Source organism: Chlamydotis macqueenii, chromosome 5, assembly GCF_036417535.1.
Source record: "Chlamydotis macqueenii isolate bChlMac1 chromosome 5, bChlMac1.mat, whole genome shotgun sequence".
NCBI classification, from domain to species: domain Eukaryota; kingdom Metazoa; phylum Chordata; class Aves; order Otidiformes; family Otididae; genus Chlamydotis; species Chlamydotis macqueenii.
The window spans coordinates 57503710-57530966 of NC_141560.1; the positions used below are offsets into that span (position 1 = coordinate 57503710).

Sequence of the window (27257 nt, forward strand, 5' to 3'; positions counted from 1 at the left end):
GCTGGTGCAGTTGCTATCACCTTCAACTTGCTCAGGATCCCACTAGAGCATGTTTTTCTTCCCAGAGTGACCACTGGCAAATTGCAACTCTGGATGCAAGTGCAGCCACCATGCAGGAGCACTGCACAGTAATTTCTCTCAGGAAACACAGACATCGCGCTGGGCACAATTGAAGCTGAGCAGTATATTACTGCAGCATGGCCTCTCTAGTTGCTCTAACTCAGAGCCTGTCAGCATTTTGAGGATCTCTTCCTCCTGGACTTATTACAACAGTTGCAAGACAAAATAAGTAAGAAAAAGCAAAAAAAAAAAAACAAACAAAAAAAACAAAAAAAAACAACACAAACCCACACTAAGGCTTTAGGTTACCCTAAGATCTCGGCCTACAGCTATGCCACGCTCACTCAAAACAACACTAGGAAGAATTCCCAGGAAATTGCCCAGTGAAATCTGAACCCTTTAACATAGACACACAGAACCCTTGAGATCGTTCACTCATGGACAGCAGCGATTAATCTGTGAAACCTCAAGAAGGGCCTAGGTGCGTGACTCTATCACCAGAAAGGCCTTTAGCTTACCAGACATTACAAGAGGCAAAAAAATCAGGAATCCATACCTTTGCTTTGAAGCAGCAAGATGCTCACTGACTTATACCAACTGGCCCCTGCATCCTGGCTAAAGGTTTACTGCTGGTGGGGCACCTTCCCTGGTTGCTCCATCAGCTGGAGGCAACTGCTGGCTTGGTGGAGAGGCTGGCAGGTCCTCAGGAGCTCAGCTCAGCCCATTTTCTTTCCATAAGGTGCTCAGCAGAACTTCCACATAATGGGCTCAGCTACAGCAGGACAGCAGCACTGCCTGCTTTGGTGCACACACTGACGCTGCTAGAATACACCAGTTTTCAGCCTGGCATTGCTTCCCACAGAGCACATCATTATGTCAGGTGGTTGCATTCAGCAGGGCCTTTTAAAAGCCACTCTAAAGCTAGCATCTGGAAGCATGGCACCACAAATCCCACAGCTTTGTGCATGTCAACACCAGCTGTTTCCCCACATTAATGCACGATGCCTTTAAGTACTGATGTTCACATAAAACCAGGCAAAAAAAAAAAATCTTAGTGCTACTACCAATTGCTGAAAAAGGGGCAGCAATAATGATCCACAAACTAATTTTCTTGGGTCTGGGTATTTTTCCCCATTCAAAGGAGCACTCTGCTGCCATTTCCACTAAAAGCAATCCCACCTCATTAAGGTCAAGCCTACAGAGTGGACCATGCATAGGGGAAGAGAAGAAGAAAAGATTATGTGAAACTTAGGAGCTGCACTTGGTGAAGAACAGCTGCAGCAGTCAGTAACCCAAGTATACTACCATGAGAATTATGTTTCTCTCCCATCCTCCTCAAAGTATTTAATTCAGGGCAGAAGAGGTAGAACACTTCCACCTTTGAGCTCCTGTGCCACAAGCAACCATATTCATTCAGCTTTCCTATTTAACCAAATGGAGTTCACACATGCTACAGTATAAAGTTACCTCTTGCCATCTGAAAGCAGTCCAATCAATGCTATACACAGAGAGTAGCATTTGAATCAGCCTTAAGTTAATTCTTAGTTGTCGAAACTGTGACAGCATGCTGACCCTTTCAAGTCAACTGGGAGCAGGCAATCTTTGCAGAAGATCCTCAGGCCTTTAATCAGATTCTCAGTGGGTTTTAAAGAGATACTACAGCATCAGTTTGTAAACATCTCTCTAGTGAAAATAAAGATTACTTCTGACCCTAGACAATTACTCACTCCCAGAAGATATATCCCAGAGTTATAATTGAATGAACCGTAGGGAAAGAAAATATATTTTAGGTACGGGTTAGCAAACACAAATCCCAGGTTAGGATGCAGGCAGCACTGTATCCCGTGGAAACATCAGACACAGAGAGAAATGCTTATAAGAGAAGTCTATTAAATCATCTAGTTCTTTCTCTTACCAGGGCAAGATTGCTCTCTGGAGCACAGAGATCCTCACTAAGAGGAGTGCAAATTATCAGCTGAAGCTCTTCCTGAAAAGCAGGTGTGATACAGAAAGACCAAAGCACTATTTTGAGGAGATCAATAGTACCAGGTACTTGTTTGCCACATCACAAAGAAACTGGGGTGAGATGTCAACTTCTAGTAGCATGGATATGCTGTAATATGAGTAAGCAACGAGAAAGAAAATACTGGAGAAAGCAAGCAGAACACTTGCGCTCAGCACTGAGACTGGCAGAGACATTAAACAGTCTCTCATTGCATTACTTTAAAACTGCATTTTAGCATGCAGAACCATTGCACTCCATTGCGGAGAGATGTAATTACTGACTTTAAAAAAAAAAAAAAATCAAGTTATTTATTCTGGAGCTATTACAAACTAATGTGTAACAGACATCACCCAATGGGCCAAAAAGGCTACAAGGGCCATTACAGCTTCACAGGTCAAGACGTATTTGAAGGTTTTAAAGTTTGTGGATCACTGCTTTCAACCTGAAGAGCACAACCTGCACACCAACATAGATGCAGAAAAGCTAGGGAAGACTTCTGGGAACAGCAGCTGCTTATGGAGTTTCACACTTGGATCAAATCAAATCAGATCATTGAAAAGAAGTTCGGAACCTGCAGACATGGCTTTTGCCATTCCCATCTAGGAGTTCACTTGTAAGCTTGTGTCTTTTTATTATTTTTTTTTTTTTTAAGGAAGCACTGAGGAAGAAAATGACACTATACCCTCCATGCTTCCCCATGAGGACGCCTCTTCTACTTCGCTTTCACAAAGAATTAAGAATCCCAGCCAAGTGATGGGTTTATAAAATTTTAATAGGAAAGAAAAAGGTATCCTCAGGCAGGATCTTAGGTGCAGAATTTCACCATAAACGAACGTTCACAAAAATATGGGTTTTATATGGAAACATTGACAGAGCTTCATACACCAGGACATAAATGCCTCAGCATTGACTGACGACTGAGGGCTAGCGAGTCCCACCTCCTGTAGCCAGAGGCTATCATACCATCTCTTTCTTTCTCTAACCCAAGCAATTCACCTTCGTGCCTCCACTATCCTCTGGAGAAGGCTGTTCTGGAGACCAACTCTTCCGAAGTCCAGAAGCTTTCAAGTTGCTAGCCTAGAAATGTTCTTAGCTACTTCCAACTATTTGTTCTAATGACAATCAAATCTTTTGGAGTAAAAAGCCTTTTTCCTTCCTCCCTGGTGTTTCCCCATCCAGTGTCCTCAGACAGGGCAGACCAGTCAGCCTTAATTTTGCAAAGCTAGACAAGTTTAAGCATGGACCACTCTGTCTTCACGAGCATCTTCTCTGCCCCTATTTCCACATGGATTAACTGTCCCTGAGAATGAGTGACCCGTGGTTTACCCATAATAGACAAGGTCTATCAGTGCCTCTCTCCAGCATTATTAACAGTGATCATTATTAGCAGTTTGTTGTTCAATCCTTTTCAGGATCACATTTGCCTTTTTCCAGCTACCTCATACCTCAGGCCTTCTGAGGTCAACTACTACATGTTCATGCTGCCCTTCCTCTCTTCTTCTGTCGTTTCCAGCTGACGGTAAAACTCCTGCTTGTAGCTGGTCCACTGATCCCACCAGAGATCAGCTGGGGCTCCCGGACTCCTTTTCTTACTGTTGTGAGCTTCACATAGGAATGGGGCAAGAGAACAAGACTTAAGTCCCCCTCCCATTAGTTACTTGCACCACAAAACCTTTCAGTAGCATTTTCAGGAGATCAGAAAATTTGTACTTGGTGCTCACAAAGTAGCTTTCCCACCCTCTATACTAAAAAGGTAAGCTGAATAACTTCTATTTGAAAGCAGAATTAATGGCTTTGGTTTCAGGATCTAAACTACCACTTCTGAAAACAGCAATGCTTGAGGTTCCCCCATCTCCCAGATTCAGAACAGAAGCATTATTTCTCATTCACAAAATAAGAGATGCTGCAAGGAACAGTCACATCCTGTTTAGGCTGTCATTTCTTAAAGCAGCAGCAATCTAAGAGCAGTGTGCTCCATAGCTAAGGACTAACAATCCTTAGCTATGAGCTAAAGGATTAGTACAGAGCTAAAGCAGTTTGTTATTTTTTGTCAGTCATCAGGTATGTACATACATTTCTGAAAGTCAAAGTTTTGCCTTCAGAAAACTTGAAGCTTCTTAACTGCATGAGGAAGATGGGTAAGTAGGGAGGGTACCTTCATGACAGACAAAACCAGTGGTTCTCTCAAGTGCGAGGGAGATCTAAAGTGGCTAAGAGCCAGCTCCACCCAGACACTCCTCCTGATCACTTAAGAATTTAATTGTCATTCTTTTTAACATACACACACATAAGGCATATTTAAAAAAAAAAAAAAAAAAAAAAAAAAGAAACTGTGCAGGGTGGAAGCACCATTACACAATATTAAAATGTCAAAGGTTTAAGGTCTGTGTTGGTTTAGTCATGAGTTACCAGCAATCACTGATGCCAGACATAAAGCTTCCCTTAAATTATTAAGCATAAAACAGCAGACTGTAATATTTTGCTAAACCAAAGTACACACACAGACAAAGATGTCATTTCAATATTTGAAACCAGCAAGTTTAATTTAAAATAAGAGCAAACCAATAAGCTCAGAAAATAGCAATGTGTGAGAGGAAAATTACACTGCTAGAGAAAAAAAGTGGAAGGACTTAAGAAATTTATAAAAGTAATCTCCAAGTGGAAATTAGAAATCAACCCCTAGAAACAGAATAACACAAAAGAAATATTACTGTCCACTTTCTAAATCAATATAACACTGCTACACGACAGAATTACCATGGTAACTCAAGTAAAAAGAATAAAGCAATTCTTATTATTTCAAAATAAAATCACAGCCTGAAGCCCAGCTTTTATTACAACTGCTGATAGATCGCTAGCTTGTATTTATCTGAAATATTGCTTTTCAATCAGCTATTTTATGAATGTACAAATTTCACTGAGCAGCCCACTTAGACTGAATGCTTAAAAACCCCCAAAAAGACTAGTCAATGAATCGATTACACATACACAAACTTTTTTTTTTTAAAGAGAGCCTTATTTTTTTTTAACTTTATTCAAATTAAAGAGAGATAAAGGAATGAGCAACAGTAAGTTAAAACCTTGTTTAGTCTCTAAATCCCCACTTAGATTCCCTGGGGAAAAAAAAAAACCAACAGTAATAAGAAAGAACAAAGAGGAACAACAGCCTCCCCTAAACACCGCAGCCCCTGCACAAGGACAGGGAACGCGTGTGCATCAGGGGGTGTGCGCAAACACACACCAAAGAGGAGACACATCTGTTCCCTCCTGATCAAAGGAAAAGAGAAAACACTGTCTAAATGCAAAGTTGCTCAAGGACGTTTTGACTTGCCCTACTGGGTACTTCAGACATTTAAAGCATTGTTTGTACAGCTCGGAAACTGCATCAAGCTCAGGGTACTTGTCTGCATTGAAGCCGCGCTAAGGGCAGAGCTCAGGCAAGTTCCCCCACGCCTCCACCATTGGTGCCACCTTTTAAACACATTAGCACAAGGAGAAAATCAGCAGGTTCCCTTCTGCTCCCTCCCCCTGGACACTCAAAAGAGCATTGATAAGGAACTGAAAGCAACAACCCTCTTAAAAATAACAGTGCTTCTCTTCTGCCCCTGGCCCTCCAGTCTCTCCTTCCTCCGGCCACAGCAAACACCTCAGGACCAGCTGAGTACAGGGCAGTCACTAGATATGGGGCAGAGCTCCACAGGACCTTGGAGCAATCGCATGGAGAACCACTGTCCAGTGTGCCAAGAAATTACAGCAGTTACATCCACCAAAAAAGGGTTGCTAAGGAAGTGCCTGTAGACTGGCAGGGTATTTCACAACACAGTCTTACCTCATTTTTCTGTTGCACGCGTGAAATGGCACAGGGGAACGCGATCAACACTCACAGTCATTGCAGGAAGTGAGGCTAGTGAACAGTTTGCAATCACTTGGACTGTCTATTGAGAGGAGATCAACACAACTGCCCCAACAACAGTCAAGGAGCGCAACTGTCCTTCCCAGGAGACCCAAAAGTTATTACTTCCTTCTTCTGCAGAGCTCTGACCTTCAAACCCAGCACAGGGGAGCAGGCAAGGCAGGACCCAGGCCCAGCACTGTGCCACAAGAAGAGATGGCGTTGCAGATCCCACCCTCCTCTTTTGCTGAGCAGGGCAGGAAGGGCTGCGCTGAACAGATCTGGGACAACTTGCACAGAAGCCCATCCATGCCTCGGGGCGGGGGTCAGGCACATCTCTCCAGACGCTCAGGCCTTAGTTCCAGGAAACGCTAACTTGGGGTGCACAAATTCCTTAATACTGGCAAAATGCTTTGAAGATTAAAGGCAGCAGCAATATGTCAAGTATCATAGCTGGAAGTAAAGACAAATATTGCAACAAGAGCAATAAGCCACCTGCCAGATGTCTTTTATATTAAAATATTTCAGTGTTCTTAGAGCTGCTTAATTTTCCATCTCACTCCAAGTCCAGAGGAACTTTGTGGGTTGCTAGTTTTGCCATGGAGCAATGACATTACTCATTATTTTTAAAATAGATTTAGAAGCTGCGATCACACACAGTACTGTCTTTTAGTATAGTGCGGCTCTTTGCTGTCTACTGCAAATGGAATTTGAAAGCAATGGTGGAAACAATGCGTGCTTAATCTGAACGTGGACTGCAGAGAGGTCACAAACTCAAATATCCTGTTTTATGTGGTATCTGCTTGTATTTTAAAACACTCTTTCTAGAGACTTCAAGCCAGCTGAGGTCACAAACAATCATATACAGATTAGAAAAGGGAAGGAGCTGGAGGAAGTGAAGGGGAGCCTTGTCTGACACACTGAAATAGGACACTCTAAATTGCACTTACTATTTCTTTAAAAAGACAAAAATGGCTAAAGTAGTAAGCTACAGCAAAACAGTAAATACAGGGGTGGTTAAAGAGTTTTTATTTAAATAAAGTCTTGCCCCAGGAGATGGAAGGAGATTCTTGAAATATGGAGATAGGATTTTATATGTGCTAAAAGCATCAGTATGACACTTTTTGGAAAAAAAAAAAAGGGGAGAAAATACCTTCGTTGTTATACATGACAAAAAAAAGCAACTAAATGTTTGCTTTGATCCCAGCGCATAAAGGGTGAAGCTTTTAGGCAAGGAGCGGCAGGTGATCTCAGCTCTTCTGCAAGTCCTAATGCTCCTAAAAGCCACTCTTCCAGTTTCTGTAATTGGGCATCAGTAGTTAATGTAGTATTGACTGCATTACATGCTCCTGTGCATCCTCTCTCTAATGCCAATTGCATCACCTTGTACATTTACCATATTGCTTAGCCAATAGCTGTTAAAAGCAATCCAAATCATGAATCATATAGGAAACTTTTAGCAAGACACAACATCCAAAGGAGACAATTTACAGTTGAGTTAATCTGGGTACATTAGCGAGACATGGATTCAGGAAGACAGACCAATTTATGTTACTTTAGTTTTACCCTTTATATATTTTATGTATAAGCAAATGAACGGAGGGCATGGAGTAAAAACAGATATAAAGGAGTCCTTTTCAAAATAGATCTCCATTCTGTGCAGACAGGTCAAAGGGTTTGAGACTGATGCTTGGTTCAGGCGTTCATAACCATAAGAGGGTACTTACAGAAATAATTTTCCACAAAGGAGTATAAAGATAAATATATAATGGATTCTGAATAATATTCAATATCCACTCTCCCTGCAAGTACATTAGGCAAAAATCTGGTTGCTCAACATTATCTAAGGCATGGCCTATTCACGAGTCACCTGCCATCAAGAGTGCCAGGAAGAAGCTTTACACAAGGACCCAGGAAGGTCTACTCACGAGCTCTTTCAGATGGGAATCCAAGGCATGAGCGCTCTCCAAAACACAAGGCTCACTGTCTCAGGCAGGTCCTCCACCCATAGATCTCTACCATGTCACTTGTCAATATACAGAAAGTACAACCTTCCTCTACCTACTCAACTTGGAGGGACTGTGTCCGTTGGAAATGTATACCCATCTCCCTGGAACAGAAGGAAGTGACACAAGCATTAAAGAGGTATTGGTTAACTCACATCAACTGCAAGGTAAAGCCAACCAGGAAAGAAATTAGTAGCAAGTTTCCTCTGAAAAAGTACATTTTACAGAACAATTTCACACTGGATGCTTGACCAAAAGATGCGTAGCAAACTGACATAGCACCTTTCTGCTTTTCTGATCAAGCTCTGTGCCAGGAAAATAGAAGAGATGGGGGAAAAAGGACAGGTAGGAAGTGTGCTGTTGCCTCATCTCTTATGGGTAGCAAGTAATTTGCAATATTTTTGGAGAGAGAAGAAAAAAAAAACAACACCAAAAAACAAAGAGTGGTAAAGGAAATTTAGGGGAAGCAACAACTCATCTGCCAAAAACTTTACAAAAGAAAAACTGAACCACATCCTTAAATACTGGATTCCAAAATACTGGAAACTCTGGTATTCTAAGCCTAGTTTAAAAGAAGATCACGATTCCCCTTTGAAAAGCTTCCAGAAATCCCTTCAAAAGAGTTGCACATACAGGGAAAATGCCAAAACAAAACATTTTCACTAGCTGATCAATTTAAACAGCTGTGGTAAAGCTTCAGCCACTGGCACTATCATTAACAATTTAAAGCATGGCTGCTTTTGTCTTCCTTCCCAGTTACATTCTCATTATGCCTTTTTATTTATTAGAAACAGTCCTCTGGAATACATTTCTGTATCTCAAATCTGTAATAAACTGAGTAGGAACATCCCTGGCTTCCACTCAAATGGATGTTTACATTGGTGAGAGGGTTAATTGTTTAATTCTGGTCCAAGTTCTCTGCAGTTCAGTCATGAATATGCAACAATCATCCACTTTTTCTTTAGGAAAAACTAGAACTGTTGAAATCAATAGTTTAAAAAGAAGGCAAATATTACTTTCACTGCCCAAACCACTCTTTCAGAGTTTGATTAGCACGCAAGGAACTCTGAACATTGGCATACAGAATTCAGAAGTGTTTGAAATTAAAAAACCCTCTAAATTTGGACAACAGCATCCATTATCTACTTCGATTTGCAATGTACGAAGAAACTACTTTGCAAGAACATTCACTGTGAAGGAGAGTTGAGCATCTGTTTGCACAGATAGTTCCCAACATAGTTCTCAAAAACTTGGGCTCGGGAGTCATTCTGCTGGAGGACAGACAAAACACACACACACTTACACACTGAGAATTAAAAAACAGAAGCTGCAGTGAGTTGTTCTCAGACCATCTATAAGTTTAATTACGTTAATCTAATAATGAACAATTTTCATTTTAAAATCACCCTTCCTTCCACCCCCAAGTCTTCAGTGAATAGGAGCTACATTCACTGAATACATCACTCCCTGGCAACAGTTACGCACATTATTGAAGTAGGGGGCAGTGATTTCTATACAGTTTAAAACAATGTCTATGTATTCTAAATGATGACAGTTCTGTCCAATTTGAAAAAGATATGGACCCATTAGAATTTTATAGTTCTACATTTAGCAGCATGTGCAATGCCTTTTTTATTCTTACACCGCAACACTTAATGCTTGATATCATTATTCTGATTTTAAATTGATTTTGAGTAAAATATCTTATTTGCCATAAACTTTCATATTCTTTACTTAAGTAAAATTCCTCACAGATGCAATCAGTCATAAATGCTGAAAGAACAGTTTGCCTTTAGCAGAAATGTAATAGTTCATGCTAATGACAGCAAAGCAAAACTGGGAGCAGCAAGCACATTTGCAGAGTAAAACCATCTCTAAACAGAAAGCCTGAAAACCTTAAGAAAGCCTCCAAATGAAAGAAATTAATCCTCCAACCATGATAAATTTCTTAACCGTTTATGAAATGTATTTCAGACTCTGCTGTGACCCTTTATCACCAGACCTAATGGATTACTTTATTAATAATGCACTGCTCTTAAAAGGAATTTTTCCAAAGATTCTACCATAAGAGAGCATTTTTGGAATGGCTATGACAAACAGGCTGACATGGTCACATTGTATCTATTAAAGACAATAAAATTTAACACTAACTCCAAAGAAAACAAATTATATACCACTGTCAGAGTATCAAGCATCCTTTTTACTGTATTAAACCAAAATTAGAGCAAACTAATTTCCAAGAATCAGCTTCTTCTTTTGCCCTATTAGCCAACCTGAAAAATGTTCCTACACTGTTTTAATGCTTTTTATGTCAACCAGACAAGTATTGCACCAGCATCTGGGAACAAAGAACAAGAACACCCTATGCAGATGTCTACTCAGGTCCTTCAGCTATCTCGTCTGAGCAAATGCCAAGAACTATTGTTACCTGGCAGAAATACACCTATACAAAGTAGTTTGCTCCTATTAGGCCCGCTAACTCCTTTCACCCCTCTTCTTCCCATAGGAAGAGTTTACATTAAATAGAGATCTAGATTATCTGTGCTTCAACCACAGTACCTTCTGTTTCTTGAAAAGGTTTAGGCAATTACTTTGCTATCTCACAGTACTCTCATGCCTCTGTATTTGCCACTTTCAGGAACAGGGGGCACTTCTAGGAAGACTACCACTAGCTTTGGAGAAATATTCCAATTTTTTTAATTTTTTTTTTTTTCCTTCTTTCTGGCCAAACCAAATCTCACAGTTTATTCCGCTGCCAAGTGTGCTCTGGCCTTATTCAGATTCCTGCTTTTACAACCTCCTCCTCCACTTCATAAATATATTAATCCACTGTTGTACATTTGAGTCACAAAAGGACACAGTATCATCAAGGAAAGCCACATGAAACCTCTGAAATTACATCAAGGCCATGTGTGTCAAGATCAAGCCCTTAATAAACCAAGAGGCAACCCAGCTAAATAGGTAAATACAGGGTTTTTATTGACCTGAATTACACATTCTTTGAATAAGCTGATGTCTGGATGTGTAGTGTTTCTTTATAAGCAGGAAGTTAGACAATGATGGACCACAGAGAAGCTACAAGGTAGCTACAAAGTAGCTTTAGGAAACAGAAAAATTCAATTCCATGTCATGTGAAGAAAAAGCCACTCTGTCATTTCCCCTCCTCTCTCTTTCTTCAACAGGTATATCTGAGAAAGGTATGTTGAAAAGAAAACAAAAGATACCAGCAGCACAGAAAACAGCTCTTTTTCCTATATGGCACTATTTCATAGTAGGTTTGTGTACAACCTGGACGTGCCTTATTTTTGTGCATCTAATTATTTTTATGAACAGAAGTAGACTCTCAGGACCTATCTTGCTGGAGGTAGGTATCTCTCCATATCTGTCTACCTATCTATAGGTATCTATATGGCAGCGGGCATACTCATTTGTGAAGTCAGCCCACAGGTCTGCTCTCCTGGCTCGGGCGCTGTGGCATCATTCGTGTAACTGCCATTATACAATCAATTTCACTGCTTCTCTAATTCCAAATGCTGCTTTTCTTTCCTTCTGTGCAGAGGAAGATGGGCTCTTATACAACAGGGAACCCAACTTCTGTTACAAATCCAGTTTCGAATTACCCAATATTGCCCTAAATACCTCCCCTCAACCTAAGACCCATTCGCCAGTCCCAATGTGCACAACCACTAAGAATCCATATTTTTCTTTTCATTTTTAAAGAAACTATGGAAATTTTAAAAAATATAACCCAAGGTTTGTATATGGGTATCTGTTTAACAGAGTCTGCCAATATATTATTTAGTTGATCTGCTCTTGCGATCTATTTAATCAGAGTTCTGCTTGAAAACACAAAGGATCTATGATTTTGGGTGCCACTGTCTATGCAAACACTGGGATGAACATACAGCTGATCAGCATTTTTACAAGTGCACACACACTCAATAATTTGGTTGAAGGATACTATGCCTAGTTAACACAGTGCAAGTTAGCTAAAAGGAAACTTTCACCCTCCATACACATAACAAAGAGCTGTGATTTTTATTAGTTCATTTCATACCGTACATGCTGATTACCAGGCTGTGCTTCATTGTTAGCAGAGATTTCAGCTGGGATAAGCTGCAGCTTTTTCCTAATTGCTATTATGATGAATGAATTTTTGTTTTGTGTCAAGCATTATTCACACATTATACTACAAAATTTGATCCCTCCATGATGCATTATTGATACCATGCAGGCAATCAACTGCCGCCAATGTGAAGAATTAATTTGGGCTATTCTACTTGATTTGCATTGCTCCATCACAGCAGAACATAATTCTATAGGGAAACACAAATTAAAAAGGAAGATTTAACAAAATACAGAAAATGCTGCTTTCCTTTAAAAGAAATGCATCTTAAAGAAGGGAAAAAAGCAAAAAAACTCCAAACCCAACACAACACGTGTGGTCCAGAAAGAAATAAGGTCAGTCAGCCAAATTCATCTTAGTCAGAGGAAGCTTACAAGAGTAGCCTTATGCCTCTAATAAAGTAAACTAGCTTGCTTCAACTTATATTGCCAAAGAAAACAACTGAACACCTCTGAGAGCAACACTGCTTCAAAGCCTTTGAAACCTTCCTAGCTTCATTTGTTTTCCCAGCATAAGCAAAACTCAACCACTTAGCCTGTTTTTTATCCATACTCCAGTCAACTGCAGAGCTGATCTAGAAGATGTGTAACAGATGCTTCACATCTCCTTCTTTTAAGTTCTACTGTGTTAACAAAGAAACTCATGAGATCTCAACAGAAATAAAACCGAGGATTTATTTTACTTTTTTTTTTTTTTCCCCTGAATAAGGTTATTTCACAGTTTTAGGAAGCCCACTCAATTAGCATAGAATAAATTCAGAAGGGCAAGACAACTTATACATGGGCATTGACCCGACACTGGTCACAACTCTTAGTCAAAATTTGATTGAATCTGCATACAAGAGAGCACTGATAATGACGCATTTCTGCTTGGTCTCATATTTTAAAGGTGTAAAATCTTTGTGAAAAGTCCATTCACATTTTTTCATTGTCTCAAGTGCTTCACATCCCATCCCAGAAGCTAGATTGAAATTCTATGCACATGAATACACCAGATGAATAATTTCAGAAATCAAACTTATAATGCGATAAAGATCTCAAAATGCTAGATGTAAAATACTGGCTAGTATTCCCCCCTCACCCCTTTTCAGGAGGCAAGGAGGGGAAAGAGAAGAGAAATTTCAGTAAAAGTCCTTTGGTTAAAAGTGAGCATCCATCCACTATTTTCAATAGTCAAGTCTTCTTTCCTAATTATTCTCCAGTACAGTATCAATTCAGTTTTAAAATACCAGAAGACAGATACGGGTCGGGGAACAAAACTCATATTGCTCCAACTTATTAGCACTGGGCAGCTTCCAGTACTATTCACAATACATGATTAGCACCAGTCAGACACAGAAAAGTAAGTGACTTTGAATAACAAGTTATTTTTCTCATAAATATTTTAAAAAGCAATACATATATTCAAGTAAAATCAATGCTACTGCCAAAATGCTCAACTTCCAATTTCTCCAAGCTTTTTGGCTCCCCGTGAAAAGCTGTTTCCTGTCTACAGTCTTGCAAATATTTATTAATTTCTTCTCCTTCCAAATGACAACTGCCTATGATTTTTTTTAACACTTAAAGAGATTTCTGGAAAAGAAACAAAAAAGATCAGAGAGTGCGACAACAGATCCGTTACCTGGCACACTTCATCCACTTAAAGGTGAAATTAAACAATGAGATAATAGCTTCAAGTGTGTGTTAGAAGTTAAGATGTAGGTCCCACTTTCAATACACGAAGTGCCAGCAAGGTGGAGGTCTTTGGCAAGAGGCAGCGCCATTGATGGAAGTCCATCTGGTTGGCTATGGAAACATTCAGCTCCAGCTCAGTGTTAATCTTTGCTTTTAGTGTACAAGCTATAAGGGAAGATCTAAGCCACAACTTTAGAAAAGTGTCATTAAAAAGTTGTGATTAGTCTTAGCACATTCACTCTAGAAACTACTCTAGAAACTACTGGTGACTGAGTAGTTAAGTTGCACTCTCTGCTAGGCAACATGCAAAACAAGGTATCAGGTCATTCAAACTACTAACTAACACTATTATTCTCTACATCAATCCGAACCCCTTAGTCATCCATGATAAGGACTAATCAGCTTTAAAAAAATAAGTATACATGAGTCCTAAAATAAGTCAAGCTCTCCTTCAGTTTCATTCATTAAAATAACTCCCAAATGAACTTTCGCTTCTGTCATTTAGAGAAGGGAGTAAATTGTTAGGATAAGTCAATGCTTTTTGTTGCCAGAGCAGCTTATTAGCTTATTGTCATTATGTTTATAGCTATGAGAAATATATATTACAGGCGCACATTAAAGAGACCTAAATGATATGTAATGGAATTGAAAGAAAATCTCTACATTAGATATACAATAAAAGTTGTTAAAATAAACAGATTGAAATGGATGTATTACAGTAACCTGTAGAAAGAAAAAAATCTAAATAGATATTAAAAAAAAAATCTGTTTCTGCTATGTCCTTCAGCAAACAGAGCCTGAGGTAAACCCTCCTCGACTGGTTTGATCATGCCAGAGAAGAGACAATAAAAAAAAAAAACAAACCCACAAAAAAAAAAAAACAACAACTCACCACAACCCAAAACCAAAAACAAAACAAAAAGAGCAATCGTGCTTTTACCAACACAAGATAAAAATATCAAAAGCTGAAAGTGGAGCACTCCGATATGCCCAGCGCACATCTGTTTCCAAACTATTTATTTCTGCATTAGTAGCACACAGAAGACACCACGCACAGGCTCACACAGTCTCAGCCCACCTACCGTCCTCCTTGTCCAGCACCATCATCTCCGCGGTCAAGAAAAGTCTGAGGACAGATGCTTCTTCTCCAGCAGCCTCCGCTTTGGGGAGGAGAGAACAAGACTCTGGGAACACAAATGAGCTACGGTACAGCTGATCGTCCTTTAGCAGCAAGTGAGCTCTAATTACCCAGTTGTCCGGCTTTTAACCTAGATTACACTCAGTTAGAATTACACTCAGAAATAAAGCACTTTGCGCATACAAAAGCAGCCTCACCTACTTCTGTGCCTCAGAATTGCAAGGACCTAAAACTGCAATTTAGAAAGATGGGGGATCAGAGCTGTTTCTTTGGTTCTCACCTTCTAAATGGCTCAATTTACACAGCGTAATCTATTTTAATGTAATTGCGTTTGATAGCTCATAACCCCGGCTATTGCAACTACACAGCTTTCAGCCTTATAAAGTGTTTTCTCTTTGGATTTCAGCTGAATCTAAATCCAAAATTACATTCAGAGAGGGCAGAACACCTAAGCCTGACTACCGCCGCCTCTGTCTCCCAATTCGCCAGCGCTGCCCGCTTGCTACGGAACAAATGCACATCTTTCCCAGGGACCTCTCTCGCTCTCCTGCCCGGCTTTCCCGGCGAACCGCATCCTTCCCAGCTCAGCAGCACCACCTGCAGCCCGCCCGCCGCCTCCTGCCCGCCCCGGCCTCGCGCCGACGGGGCCGCGGGGAAAAGCTGTGGTACCGAGCTGCGCACCCGCACCCGGCACGGGTCGCTTGGCATCTGTCAGGGCGTTGGTCCAAAGCAGGGCTGCTCTTACAGGTTTGCTCTCTTAAGAGCAGGGATTCTGTCTGAAAGCAGCCGGTAGCTTCTGACTCGAAACTCCGCAGCGGACGCCGGCAAGCCAGGCTGCGGGACACCAGCCCTGCTACACGCAGCTAGATTTCACGCATCTGTTATGGCCTAAAACTTGACACTAATTTTCTATACAAACATTTGGGGTTTGTTTTCACATGTACGTATTAGATTCTGGGCATACGCTAGATAATACAGCTCCATTTTCACTAGGTTGATATTAAAGTGAGTTTAACAAATCAAATGCTGTACAAGCCCTTACAGGTTTGCTCCACTTTTCAGAGATGCCATCAATGCCCAAACATAAAGTGACAAGTTTGGGGCTCACGCCTTTTATCCTTCCTCTTGCAGCTCACAGTCCTTATTCAGACAAGTCATCTGTTGTCTCCCATGGCGCTTGTAAGGATTTGGGATCAGATGCTTTGCTACCAAGATCAACAGCACCATTTCACTTGTCTCTGTCTTTTAATCCAAGAAAACATTTCATTCCTGCTTTAATGATACTTCTTCCTCCCCTTTACAACTGATACAACAGTACTCTAAAAAATCATTATAGCAGGCTCAAGTTATATATTCCTAATACTGATTTTTAATTAGATTCCTTATCCCCAGCTGAAGTGGCTTTTCCTTCCCCCTTCATTCAGAATACTTAATCCTAACAGTCCTTGAGCATATTTGATGTTAAATGTATCATTTTGCATTGAATCGGTTTCACCTAGCTCCTCGAACAACTCCCGTTTCCTAGTGATACTAGTTTGCAAGTGTTGAATATGTATTTTAGCATAAGAGTGCAAGCACCACAAATAATAATTTCATTTTAAGAAGTATCACAAGCTAAAATGGAAGACGACGTTATCCTAAAGATTAAAGTCCAGTAGTTAAAAGCATTGGTGCAAAAACTAACAAAAATACAGGCTTTTCTACACTTGAGGTATTTTAATGCTTCTAATATACTATTGGCCTCCATTAGAAAGTGGTGAACTCCAAAAATGCTCCATCTTTCTGTTTGCATACTTTTCAACTCCATCGCCTTCAAAAAGGACAAACTTACTCCAACGGTACATTTAAACTTACACTATTTGGTAATTACAAGGAAGGCAGGTTTTTGATAAAAATGAAGTTAGCCATTGTCTATCGCAGCTGACTTCTGTGGCAGGGCGAACTAGCAGACATAACATACTTGTAGAAAAATACGCAGTACTGGATCAGTGTACATTTTATTCCTTTACTGCTTCATCATGTCACAGAGGCTGGATTACTCCCTTTGCAAATGGATATTTTTAAAGGCTTTATCTGCTTACTCATTTCACACACCAACAATAAAGTTTTCTAACCCCCAACACATTTGTACAGCAATTAAAGTAAACTACAATTAACACAATCTGTTGGAATTAATCATGATACCTGATGTCAGTTTACTTTTAAGAACAGAAATCTGGTCTTTGCAATCAAAACATTTATGTATTTGAGAAATATCTTAAGTCTCATTATCTTGAAATTTATAAATGCGCTGCACCATGCATAAGTTGGCTTGCCCACAGCAAATTCAGCAGTGATTTACACACTGGAACTGACTAAAATGCAAGCCTTGAAGTTTTTCACTCTCAACCTTTTTCTTCCCCCACCTCCATCTCTCTTCTCTCAGCTCCTAACATTTGTTTCAGGAAGATATTTGCCAAAGTTCCACTGTAAAACAGTATTTTCTAATATCAAGTCATGTTGCATCAGTCCAGTTATATTATGTCACTTCAAACACAAAATGAGGTTACCTCCCTGACATAACTTGATGTGATGCCACAACATATCAAGTCAAAAACATTATTATCCCTGTTATTTTTTCAGTCTGCCCCTTTATCCTCAATGATATCTGTAAAGACCACAGAAAAGTATTATTGCATCTCTAGTACTTCTCTTGGCACCCCGGCGTGTGCTTGCCAAGGAAGCTTTTCATTCACCAAGCTGTATAGCAGTTATTACACTTTTCACGGGTGATACTGGTGTCACACTAGGGCTAGCACGCACCCCTAAGGCACCGTTACAGCCCCGACCTGGAGCTGAAGAGCGGGCGGCTGCCTCTGAGTGCATGGCCGTGGCCCAGCTTGTCAAGTAGCCTTCGGGGATGCAAAAGCACGGAGCACATTGCAACACTGCAACCTCTACCTACTAGGCAGTAAGTGTCCTCCTTGTGATGCACCAGGACTACTGAGGGGGGCAAATGCTTCTGAACTCCTGCCTTCTCCACACAGTAGTAACTACGAATACCCCCCACTGCTGCCAGAGACCTCAAAAGAAAAAGCCTCAAGAAAAGCCCCTGCATGGCAAAGCCTCTTAAAATCAAGGGGAGAACTGGATACTAGCCACAATACCAGGATTTTCAGGTGGTAGAAATCAGACCAGCCTCTGGGAAACAGAAAAAAAAAAAAAAGAACAAAAAACATTTATGAGAGTAAAATAGACTCATTTTTATTAACAAGCTCATTCAAGCTTGATTTCAAAAGGGATTGGTTTAGTTAGCAAAAGCTGCCATTTTAGTACATTTGTAACCTACGCAGGTCCAGTATCCCCTTTTAACATTCACAGATGAGCAGGCAAGTGAAGCCTATTTGAATCAGGCAGAATGAAACATCCAAAGGTAAAATAACCTCTTCATGAAAAGAGCTTCTCCTCTCAATCTCACCTCCTGTTCGCAGTTTCCCCAGTGCATTTTTAAAAGCGAGCATAATTTCTCCTCGAGCATAACTACTCCATCAACAGCACAGGAGATTCCCAGGCATTACTGCAGTTTGTTGCTCTGATCTCCACATCCCTCTCATCAGGGGTTTGTTTCCTACTTCACTCCTTTTTAAATGCAACCCCGCACTAAACCCTCTTTACCATCGCCACCATCATTCCCTTTTATACAGCCGCTCATGAGATTTCCTTGAAGGAGGCTGTTGAGAATTGTCTGGATAATCAATGGGTTTTGTTTCTTTTCCTTATACCAGCATCACACCATCCCCAAGCTCCTTGTGTTTAATGAGTGCATCTGAGATACCTGGAAGAACCCAAATAGTCCTATTAGGAAACCCTCTTCAGATCTCAGTTTCTCGTGCTGGCTCACCTGTGCCTCTTGCTTCTGTGACGGAGGCAGCATCCTGCTGCTAGCCCATCAATCAGATGGAAACGGATACAGGTTGGCAGGAAACCTCCGACAGTGAGTCACTGGGATTAAGACATCACCCAGTTATTGTTATTATTAAAGGATATTAATGGAAATGTTAAAAGCCTTTTCTCCCTTTTCCCCCAGCAGTCAAGTAAAATTCAGGGGACTCCCGCGACACAGGTCACCCCCGAAAGTGAGGTCAGAGAGAAACGCAAACCTTGTTCCACACACCGGTAAGAAAATTACCCTTGCTTAACTCCTGTGTCATCACTTAACCGTTTTACCTTTGTGCACAGGGGGCAAGGAATGAGAAAAGTCTTTCTACTGTTCTCTCTCGCTTACCAGTTATTCAAGTTCATTCCCTCTTCTCCAACACGGGCGCTTTCGACTGGAGCATTACAGACCCCATTAATAACACTACACCAGGTTAGTTCACAGGACTTCAAGAAACTGGAGAAAGAAAAGACGCCGGGAGAGGGATTCTCAGTCCAGAGGCATGTGACGAGTTTGCAGCAAGCTCCCTCCCCACGCACCTCTCCGGGGCAGCGAGCATTTAACCTTCCTGTGGTCAGCGCTCCAGCCCCCTCCCACACAGCCGGATGGCACAAGCCAGCCCGTGATTTCTCTTCGTGCCCCATCTGACTCGGCGGTGTCGTGGGAGGCGGACTCTCACCTTCCTGAGGCTGAAACTCCAGATCAAAAGGAAGGGGAGGGCGGAGGTAAAAAGGTAGAGAAATGGGGGGAGGGGGGGAATTAAAAAAAAAATAAAAGTAAACAACAAAGGAAAGCATCTCCCACTTGCCTCTTTATCTTGGTATCCACTTTTTCGAGTTAAAGCGAGACATTTTATGGCAGTTTACGCAATCACGGACGGCAGCGCTAGCTGCACCGGCAGCGCGGGGCGTCATCTTGGCGGGCCACAGCTGCGGACACAACCGAAGTTGGCCCGGTGGTGCCGCCCGCCAAGGCCGCCTGAGCTGCCGCCGGGCCCGGTGGCAGGGCTGCAGGCGTCAGGCATGTCCCGGCCGGCCGCACCGCAGCCGCCGTTCCTAGTGCGGTCCCCGCAGCGCCGCCCGGCCTTGGAAGCGCGGCGAGGCGGCGGGAGCCCGCGGGGATGGCGAGGGGGCCACCGTCCCGGACGCGCTCGCCGGGCCCCGGCAGCCCTTTGTGCAGGCGGCGGGTGGGGGGCTCCGCTACCCGCGACGCCGACGAGGCGAGGCGGGACCGGCCGGGCGGCAGCGCCCTGCGGCGGCCCGGCTCAGGGCAGCTCCGCTCTGCTTCCCCCGGCCCTCGCCCGCTCCCTTCCTCCTCTCCCCGCCCGCCGCCCAACGCGGCCGGGGCGCCCGGCCGGAGTTGGGGGCGAGGCTCCGTGCTGCGGCTCTCACCTACCGTCTTCCTTGTCCAGCACCATTGTCCCGGGCGCTGAGGGCGGCCGCCGCCGCTCCGGCTCCTTGGGGCGCTCCCCCTCCAGCCGCCGTCAGCCGCTCCGGAGGAGGCGAGGCGCTGGACCGGGCAGGGGAGCGCTGGCGAGGCGGGAGGGAGCGGCGCGGCCGCCCCGGGACGCGAGTTTGGAGGGGGGCTGCGGCGGGCTAGGGTCGCTCTGGGCGCCAGACAGCCGGGTTGATGCAGCAGCCGCCTCGCCCTCGGCTCCGCCGCTGCAGCCCTGGTGCCAGTTTAGATATTAAAAAAGAAGGCAGGGGGCGGAAAAGAAAAAAAAGGTAAGGGAGGAACAATATCGGGGGCCGGTTCCCCCGCTCCGTCCTTTCACTACCTGCGCTGTCAAAAATTGTCTTAATATAATCGGCGTGTGATACCTCACAACCGCTACCCCCTTAGCCGTTGCTACTGCAAGAGCTTTCCGGGCTTCTAAAGTGCTTTTCTCTTCATTTCACTCTAAATCTAAAATTATATTCAAAGGAAGGGGGGTGGGAGGGAGAAAAGATGTGAACCTATCACTGAAAGCAAAAGCACTTGCCGTCTGCCTCGCTCGCTCAATTTATGTGCTTTGCACTCTCTCCTGCTGCTGAATGAATGCACACATTTCCCAGGGACCCTCAGATTCCCCTGTTAATTAAATCAATTCATTATGCTCAGATCTGATTAGCAGCCCCTTCCCCCCCTCTTTGAATCAATTATTCAATACACAAACATAATTGCCTGTGCCAGACGTGTCTAAGTATTAGCTTATTTAACTCCAAGGACACTAATTACCCCTAGGGCAAGGGAACTTTTCTCATTAATTCTGACAAAACACAAAAGCACAGTTAAAGTGTGTGTGTATATACGTGTGTGAGACAGAAAATGGGGGAGCGTATAGCTGAGGAACGGAGGCATTACTCTAACGCACGTGTTACTGTATAAATAAGCTCAATTTTCTTTCTACCTTTGCATTTCCCCTTCGCTAAATCTTGCCCCATCCGCCTCTTTGGTTTTTTTTTTCTTTTTAAAGTAAGGAACAGCTCGGCATTGTGATGGTGACAATTCTAGAGTGAAAGTGCTGGCAACCAAATTCAAAAAGAAAAAAAGTATATGGGACTGATGGGGAGCAAAGCGGATTTTGCAGATAGTTTTCTTTACCAAAGCAGAAAACTCGATGGCAGACAATCTTCTGTACTTTAAAAACCTGTGAGAGAAGTGGCCCTCTGAAGCAGCAGGTGAGATTATACATAATCTAGTATGTACTGGGAACACTTCTGGATTGTTTATCATTTGAATGAATGTCAGTGCCCACTATTAATGTACTTGCTTCCAACATTTACCATAATGGGCTTGATTTCCATTAGCTGAAGCTGGAATGCTAAAAAGAGCCTAGGCAAGACTGATGCAAACTGAGATCGACCATCATTGTAGTATCTGAGATGCAATGATTTCTGGCTTGTGTGTTACCCAAATTTTACTTCTGTGTGAACCTCCTTTAAATAAAAAAGGGTAAAAGTAGTAGTAATTGATTCCCTCAAATTAGGTTTTTACTTTCTAAAGATCTTTATTGTTCGTGTCCTCAATGTGCAGAGAACTATTGAAGATTTTCTTTTTGTTTCCTTAGGCAATGCATGAGCTGATCCATTAATCCATTTGGCTTTATATATCAGGAAACTAATATTACCTCAGCTCATCTATTAGCTTTTATTTAGGTCCCCCCGTGTTGCCTTTTGGGGGACTTTTGTTCAGGCTGCTTCCCCTTGAGGGGAGACAGACAATTTTTTCTTGATTTCAGAGGAGAAAACGCTGTGCATCATCTCATAGGACCTATCCCCTCCCCAATTCCCCATCCTCACATTCAGCCATGTCAAGACAGCCATGATTAAATTCACCAGTTTGGCAGCTCTACACACTTTAAAGCACACCTTGTACACATCACTTAAAGACAAGGCAGGGGAAAACCCCACAAACACCTCCTCCTCTCCTCCACCAAAAAACCCACCCCAGTAGCTAAGCTTGCTGGCAACAAATTTACTGAGTTACATTCATTCTTTGCAAGCATAAATATGACTGGGGATATAAAGTTGTGTTTCATTAGTGCAGTATGTTTTTCTGTGAGTACACACATGCAAGGATAAAAATGCCTTCACCTTTGTAACATAACAAACTCTGATAATTCTCTGGTCTTTAATTTCCACTGTATGGCACATACTGAACCCACAGGAACTTAGTCCATCAACTTGATGAATCTTTTTTTTTTCCCTGAAAGAACACAGCAACACTTGAAAAAATACTGAGCCTGCAGAATATCATGGCATCAACTCACTTTTGAGTGTACGTTTGGTCCTTGAGTCCTTTTTTCATAATGGCCAAGGAGACTTTTGGGTGCAAAGCCACAATCTCAGGATCTTAGTATGCAACCCTTGAGCCTTAATGCAGAGTTTGCTACAAGGGTGATGCAGTTTCATCTAAACACAGACTTAGCAAGTAATAGGCGTTTGTCTGCATGCACTGAAGCTCAAGGTCACTGTTGGAATGCCAAAGGTAGGACAGGAAGAAACTGAGGAAACAGATGTTGACTTTGGTATTGTTCTTAAGAAGTGATGTTCACACTTGAGCTGAGAGAGAGGTGGTCACTGGAGATGAAAAAGAAAGAGGCGGAGGGAAAAAGCAAAAGAGAAATTTGCACACGTACATGCTCATGAGGGAACATCACACAAAGGAGAAAAATAATGCAAAAAAGTACAAACCCCAAAACAGTCCATTCCCAAATATGCATCCTGCAGTTTGAACAGTCTGCTGCAATCCTACAGTTCTCGGGATTTTTAGGTTTGCAACTTTAATGAGATGAGAAGGAATGAACCCCAGTGTAAAGTTCCCCATTTTAGTAAATGACTTTTTTACAGTGTGGTGAAGCATTGTTCTGCATGGTTTTCAGTTATATCTGTTCAGTGAGTAATTTTAGAGAAGTGAGCAAGTTTCAGTAAATTTTGAGCCTCCTTCACCTAGTAGACTGGAAATCTCATACAAAGAATTTTACCACACTTAGTTTTTAGTACCTTGACACTAGAGAGCAACAGCTAAATCACTCCTTCAAACAGTGCTTACATATGTAACAAGTGCCATAACGAGTGACTGGGAAAACTTTATACAGATCAGTGGCAGAACTGGGAATAAGCCTCAGTTCCCCGACCCTCTGTTCTCGAACAAAGCGCTAAAGTAGCTCACTGCCAGAGGAGGACCAGACAACTCCATCGCAGAGATGCCCGCTTATCATTAACATGCACTGTTATTCATGCCATTACAGTACCTTACACACATCCTGTCTAGGCAGTACTGAGAAGTCATCATGCTCAAGACTGCAGAAACTACACATAAAAGAGAACAGCTGTGCCCTGCCTTGGAAAGCTTCTGGTCTAATACTAATTCCTGGTGCAGGATAGAAGAGGCACACATGTGCTGCTGTAAAGGCTAGGGCTCTGACCTCTGGGTCTAACCTGAGATCCTTGCTCACTAGCTGCTCTTACTTTTCTTTTGCTACTCTTGAGCACAAGCAAAAGAAAATGAAGTTTGTTAAGAACAACGTGCCATTCTTATTAAATTGCAAAGGAAGTCTGCAATATACTTAAGTCAAGCCTTTAGCAGACCCGTGAGGTTTCATATTATCCTATGCTTGAATGAGGCAGATGACTGAAGCAAAAACCAGCTAATGACATAAAAGCATTCTTCTACTTTCAGTCTCTCTTAATTAAGGAGTTGGTTAATGTTTCACTGTTGGGAATTATAAAGCTTCATCAGGAAGGTTAATATGTTTTTTTATTTTATCTTTTAGCTGACAGGAGAAAAAAAAATCAAAACAAAAAAGAGAGGTGATTAAGTCATGTACCAGTCAGAATCTCACAGTGAAGGCAGTATCAGGCCATACCAAAGACCACTGCTACACATGGTAAATTTAGCAGCTATTTCCAAAATCAGATTTCTGAGCAGATGAGACTTTTCTCTGCCAGTTTAGACACATGGGTTTTATTTCTTGAATTCACACAAATAACCAAGACAACTTGCACAACTCTATACTAGATTAGCTACAAACGATCTCTATGTTATTACCCATTTCAGAATCACTTGCACCTACCCTGCTAATGTTAGAAGACAGCGACCACAGGCCTGACCTTATACTGCAATTCAGCAGTCCTGTAAAGGAGAATCACAAGTGCTCTAAAAAGTTATGTTCACACAGAATATAGGCTGCAGTTCAAAAGGCTACTTAAATACATACCTGAGACCTGCAGACCTCAATTATTTCTAAATTCCTGCTTAATCCACTTAACATCTCTGCCTATATATTGTATATAAATCACTCGATTCTGTTACTATGTTTTGCATGAAATGAATGTTAAAAATTTTCTTAAATATAGGCTATTTTTTAAAAAAGAAAATAGTGTGTTAAAAATACAGCATTTCCTTTGATAGAAGAAAAATGGCAAAGCTTCAAAAATACTACCTCTAGAGAAGGAGTTCTTTACTGCTGTGATATAAGGCTGGCACTTTAAGCCATTAGGCTTTACAATCTGTAATGACCTTTTAGAGAAATTTACAGTGGATAAATTAGTTATTCCAAAGTTTTGCTGCTGCTCTCCATAGCACAAAGTTAAAAATATATATATTTTTTTTCAAAAATAAAAGTAGCAAGACCTAAATTCTTGGTCTGATGCTTTTTTTCATAATAAGTTTAACAGGCAGATTCTGCTGCCCCTACCCCGAACAGCTCAGCTGCCGTGAAGTCCATAAAGTTTCTTTCTATGGGAGAAACTGGCATCAGAATGGTTTTGTGAGTGGGAAGATCTGGTTGGGTTTGACACACTGCACATTCATCAGTACTGATCCAGCTGGGGAGAAGGGCAAGTCTAAGGCAAGTCTAAGGCAGAGGAATGGCTTTAGAGGAGGCCCAGACGAGGAGCTGGAACAGGCTGGCTTCCCTTGGGCTCCAGGAAAAGTGTACTTAGAGGAGATACATCTTCTCCAGGAGAAGCCTCCTTTCATCTTCTACTTCTCAAAACTTCCCCAGGCTCAAGTGAGATGTGTTCTTCCAATTGTATGGTCAATCAGTTCTCAACAGTGATGTAAAATTTGAATTCATACTGAAGTCAAGCAAAAGTTCAGGAATGCACCTTTAGCCCAACCTCTCTGAGCAAGTCAACACATGGACTCTGACTCTGCCACACAGCAGTATCTGTGCAGAGTCCAGAGTCCTTTAAAGAAAGTGGAAAATAATCCTTAAAAAAAAAAGACCAACCCAAAATCCAACAAAACCCATCTCAAACCTTATGAGTGAACTCTGGTGGCAGTGTTTCTATCATGTCTCTCACTTTCACCTGAACTAATAATTGACTTTTCTGTATATCCTTTTCTACTTCAAAGTTCATTGCTACTGCAATGTTTTCCTGCAGATAGTCCTACCTTTTATTCCTTACCTTGGTGGGTGCAGTACATAGACCTGAAATACAAATCTGGCATCCACATATCTGCCTCAGTTTTTTTATGGAGGAATCCATTGAGACAGTGTCTGGTTCTGGAGTGACACATGGAGCTCTGGGCTTGTTGCCACATCCACTGTTCTGATCAGAGCTTATTGCTCCTAGCCTGATGTCAGCAGAGACTAATCAAATGTGAGATGGGTGAACAGAGCCATGGAGCTAGCTCTTTATAATCTGTTACTATCAGTTCTTCTTCATACAGCGGCACACGGAGGTTCCAGTTATGGAGCTAGACCATAACATATTGTCCAACATATTGTCCCACTGCCTTTCTTCAATATGATACTTTCTATCTTCACTGTCTTGCGGTTGAAGAGACCAGGCAGAATTGACATAAAATAGTCAGATATGGAAATACTGAGTTGAAAAGATAAAGTGCAATGTCAGGCTCACATTGCTTTGTAATGACAATATCCTAATATGCTGTCAGTGTCCCCTGTGTTTTGTGGCTCCCTCTGACTCTACTTGGCATGGGTGACATTTGCTAGGTCTTCATAGCATCATTCTAACAACATATAATCTAAAAATGTTGATTACGTAGGAAAATGGCTGCTGGCACAATAGCAGTAGGTGCACACAAAGGACATGGCATGGCTGCTGAACACACAATGGAGGAATTCCGGCTATTCCCATGTCACACGGACAGTGAGGGTCTGTTGCACTGGACTATGTTTTGCATATGATTTAATTAGCATCAAGTTCAGTTTTACTCTAATGGTGATAATCTTCTTTCCATTAAGGTGTGAGAGGACAAAATACATCCACAAAACAAAGAGATGAAAATTTTACTTTTTTTTTTTAAAATAAATAAACCAGTCCAGTGAAATTACAATAGTTCTTTCCCAATCCAAAGACAGAAACAAGTTTAATGAAGATGAAAGTTACTGAAGAGCTTCTGATGAAAGCAGGCAGGTGGAGGCTCTAATGAAGGCATACACTATAGTGCACATCTTGCCAACGTTTCTTAATGAATAGTATGTGCACTCAGATGAGAATAATATTGATTGAGGTCTGCAGGGAAAGTTCTCTAGGAAAAAAATTTATTCTAGGAGCAAAGTCTTTTTTGGAAGATTTTGATCTTTTCCTGCTGCAACCTTTCTCCTCCCTTCTCTTTGTGCTACCCAAGGCAACTGACAGCCAAAAAATGAAAAGCCTGCCCTGCATCTAATGTATCTATCAGATCCAGAAAGAAATCTATATACCAGTACTAAGAATGGCTACACCATTCTCCTTAGCTGGTAGATGGTACAGCAGTGTGTAATTAGGACTGGATTACTTTACTCAGAACTGGAGAAGAGAGCACATGTCATGCATTAATATCGGCATTTGATTCCACATGCTTTCTCTGTGCAAATAAACCTAAACTGCGGTCCAATAGCACCCCTGTCGCTCCAGCCAGGAAGTCGGCTTTGTCAGGGGCCCAGCTGAAGTGTCTCTATACCAATGCACGCAGCATGGGGAATAAACAGGAAGAGCTGGAGA

General features: G+C 41.8%; 1 protein-coding gene across 2 annotated transcripts in view; it reads right to left on the minus strand.

Annotated features, from left to right (window-relative positions):
• Positions 1 to 20641, minus strand: part of LMO1 (LIM domain only 1) — a 62756-nt gene extending 42115 nt beyond the window's left edge. Inside the window, exon 1 of one of the 2 annotated variants that reach the window (XM_086748815.1) lies at positions 20212 to 20641. In XM_086748815.1, the coding sequence (XP_086604941.1) occupies positions 20212 to 20233 (22 nt within the window). In that variant the 5' untranslated portion in view covers positions 20234 to 20641. Of the gene's footprint in view, positions 1 to 14844; positions 15301 to 20211 lie in introns of those variants that run through there. The other variant, XM_086748814.1, reaches the window with a different exon arrangement.
• Positions 20642 to 27257: the final 6616 nt, after the last annotated feature.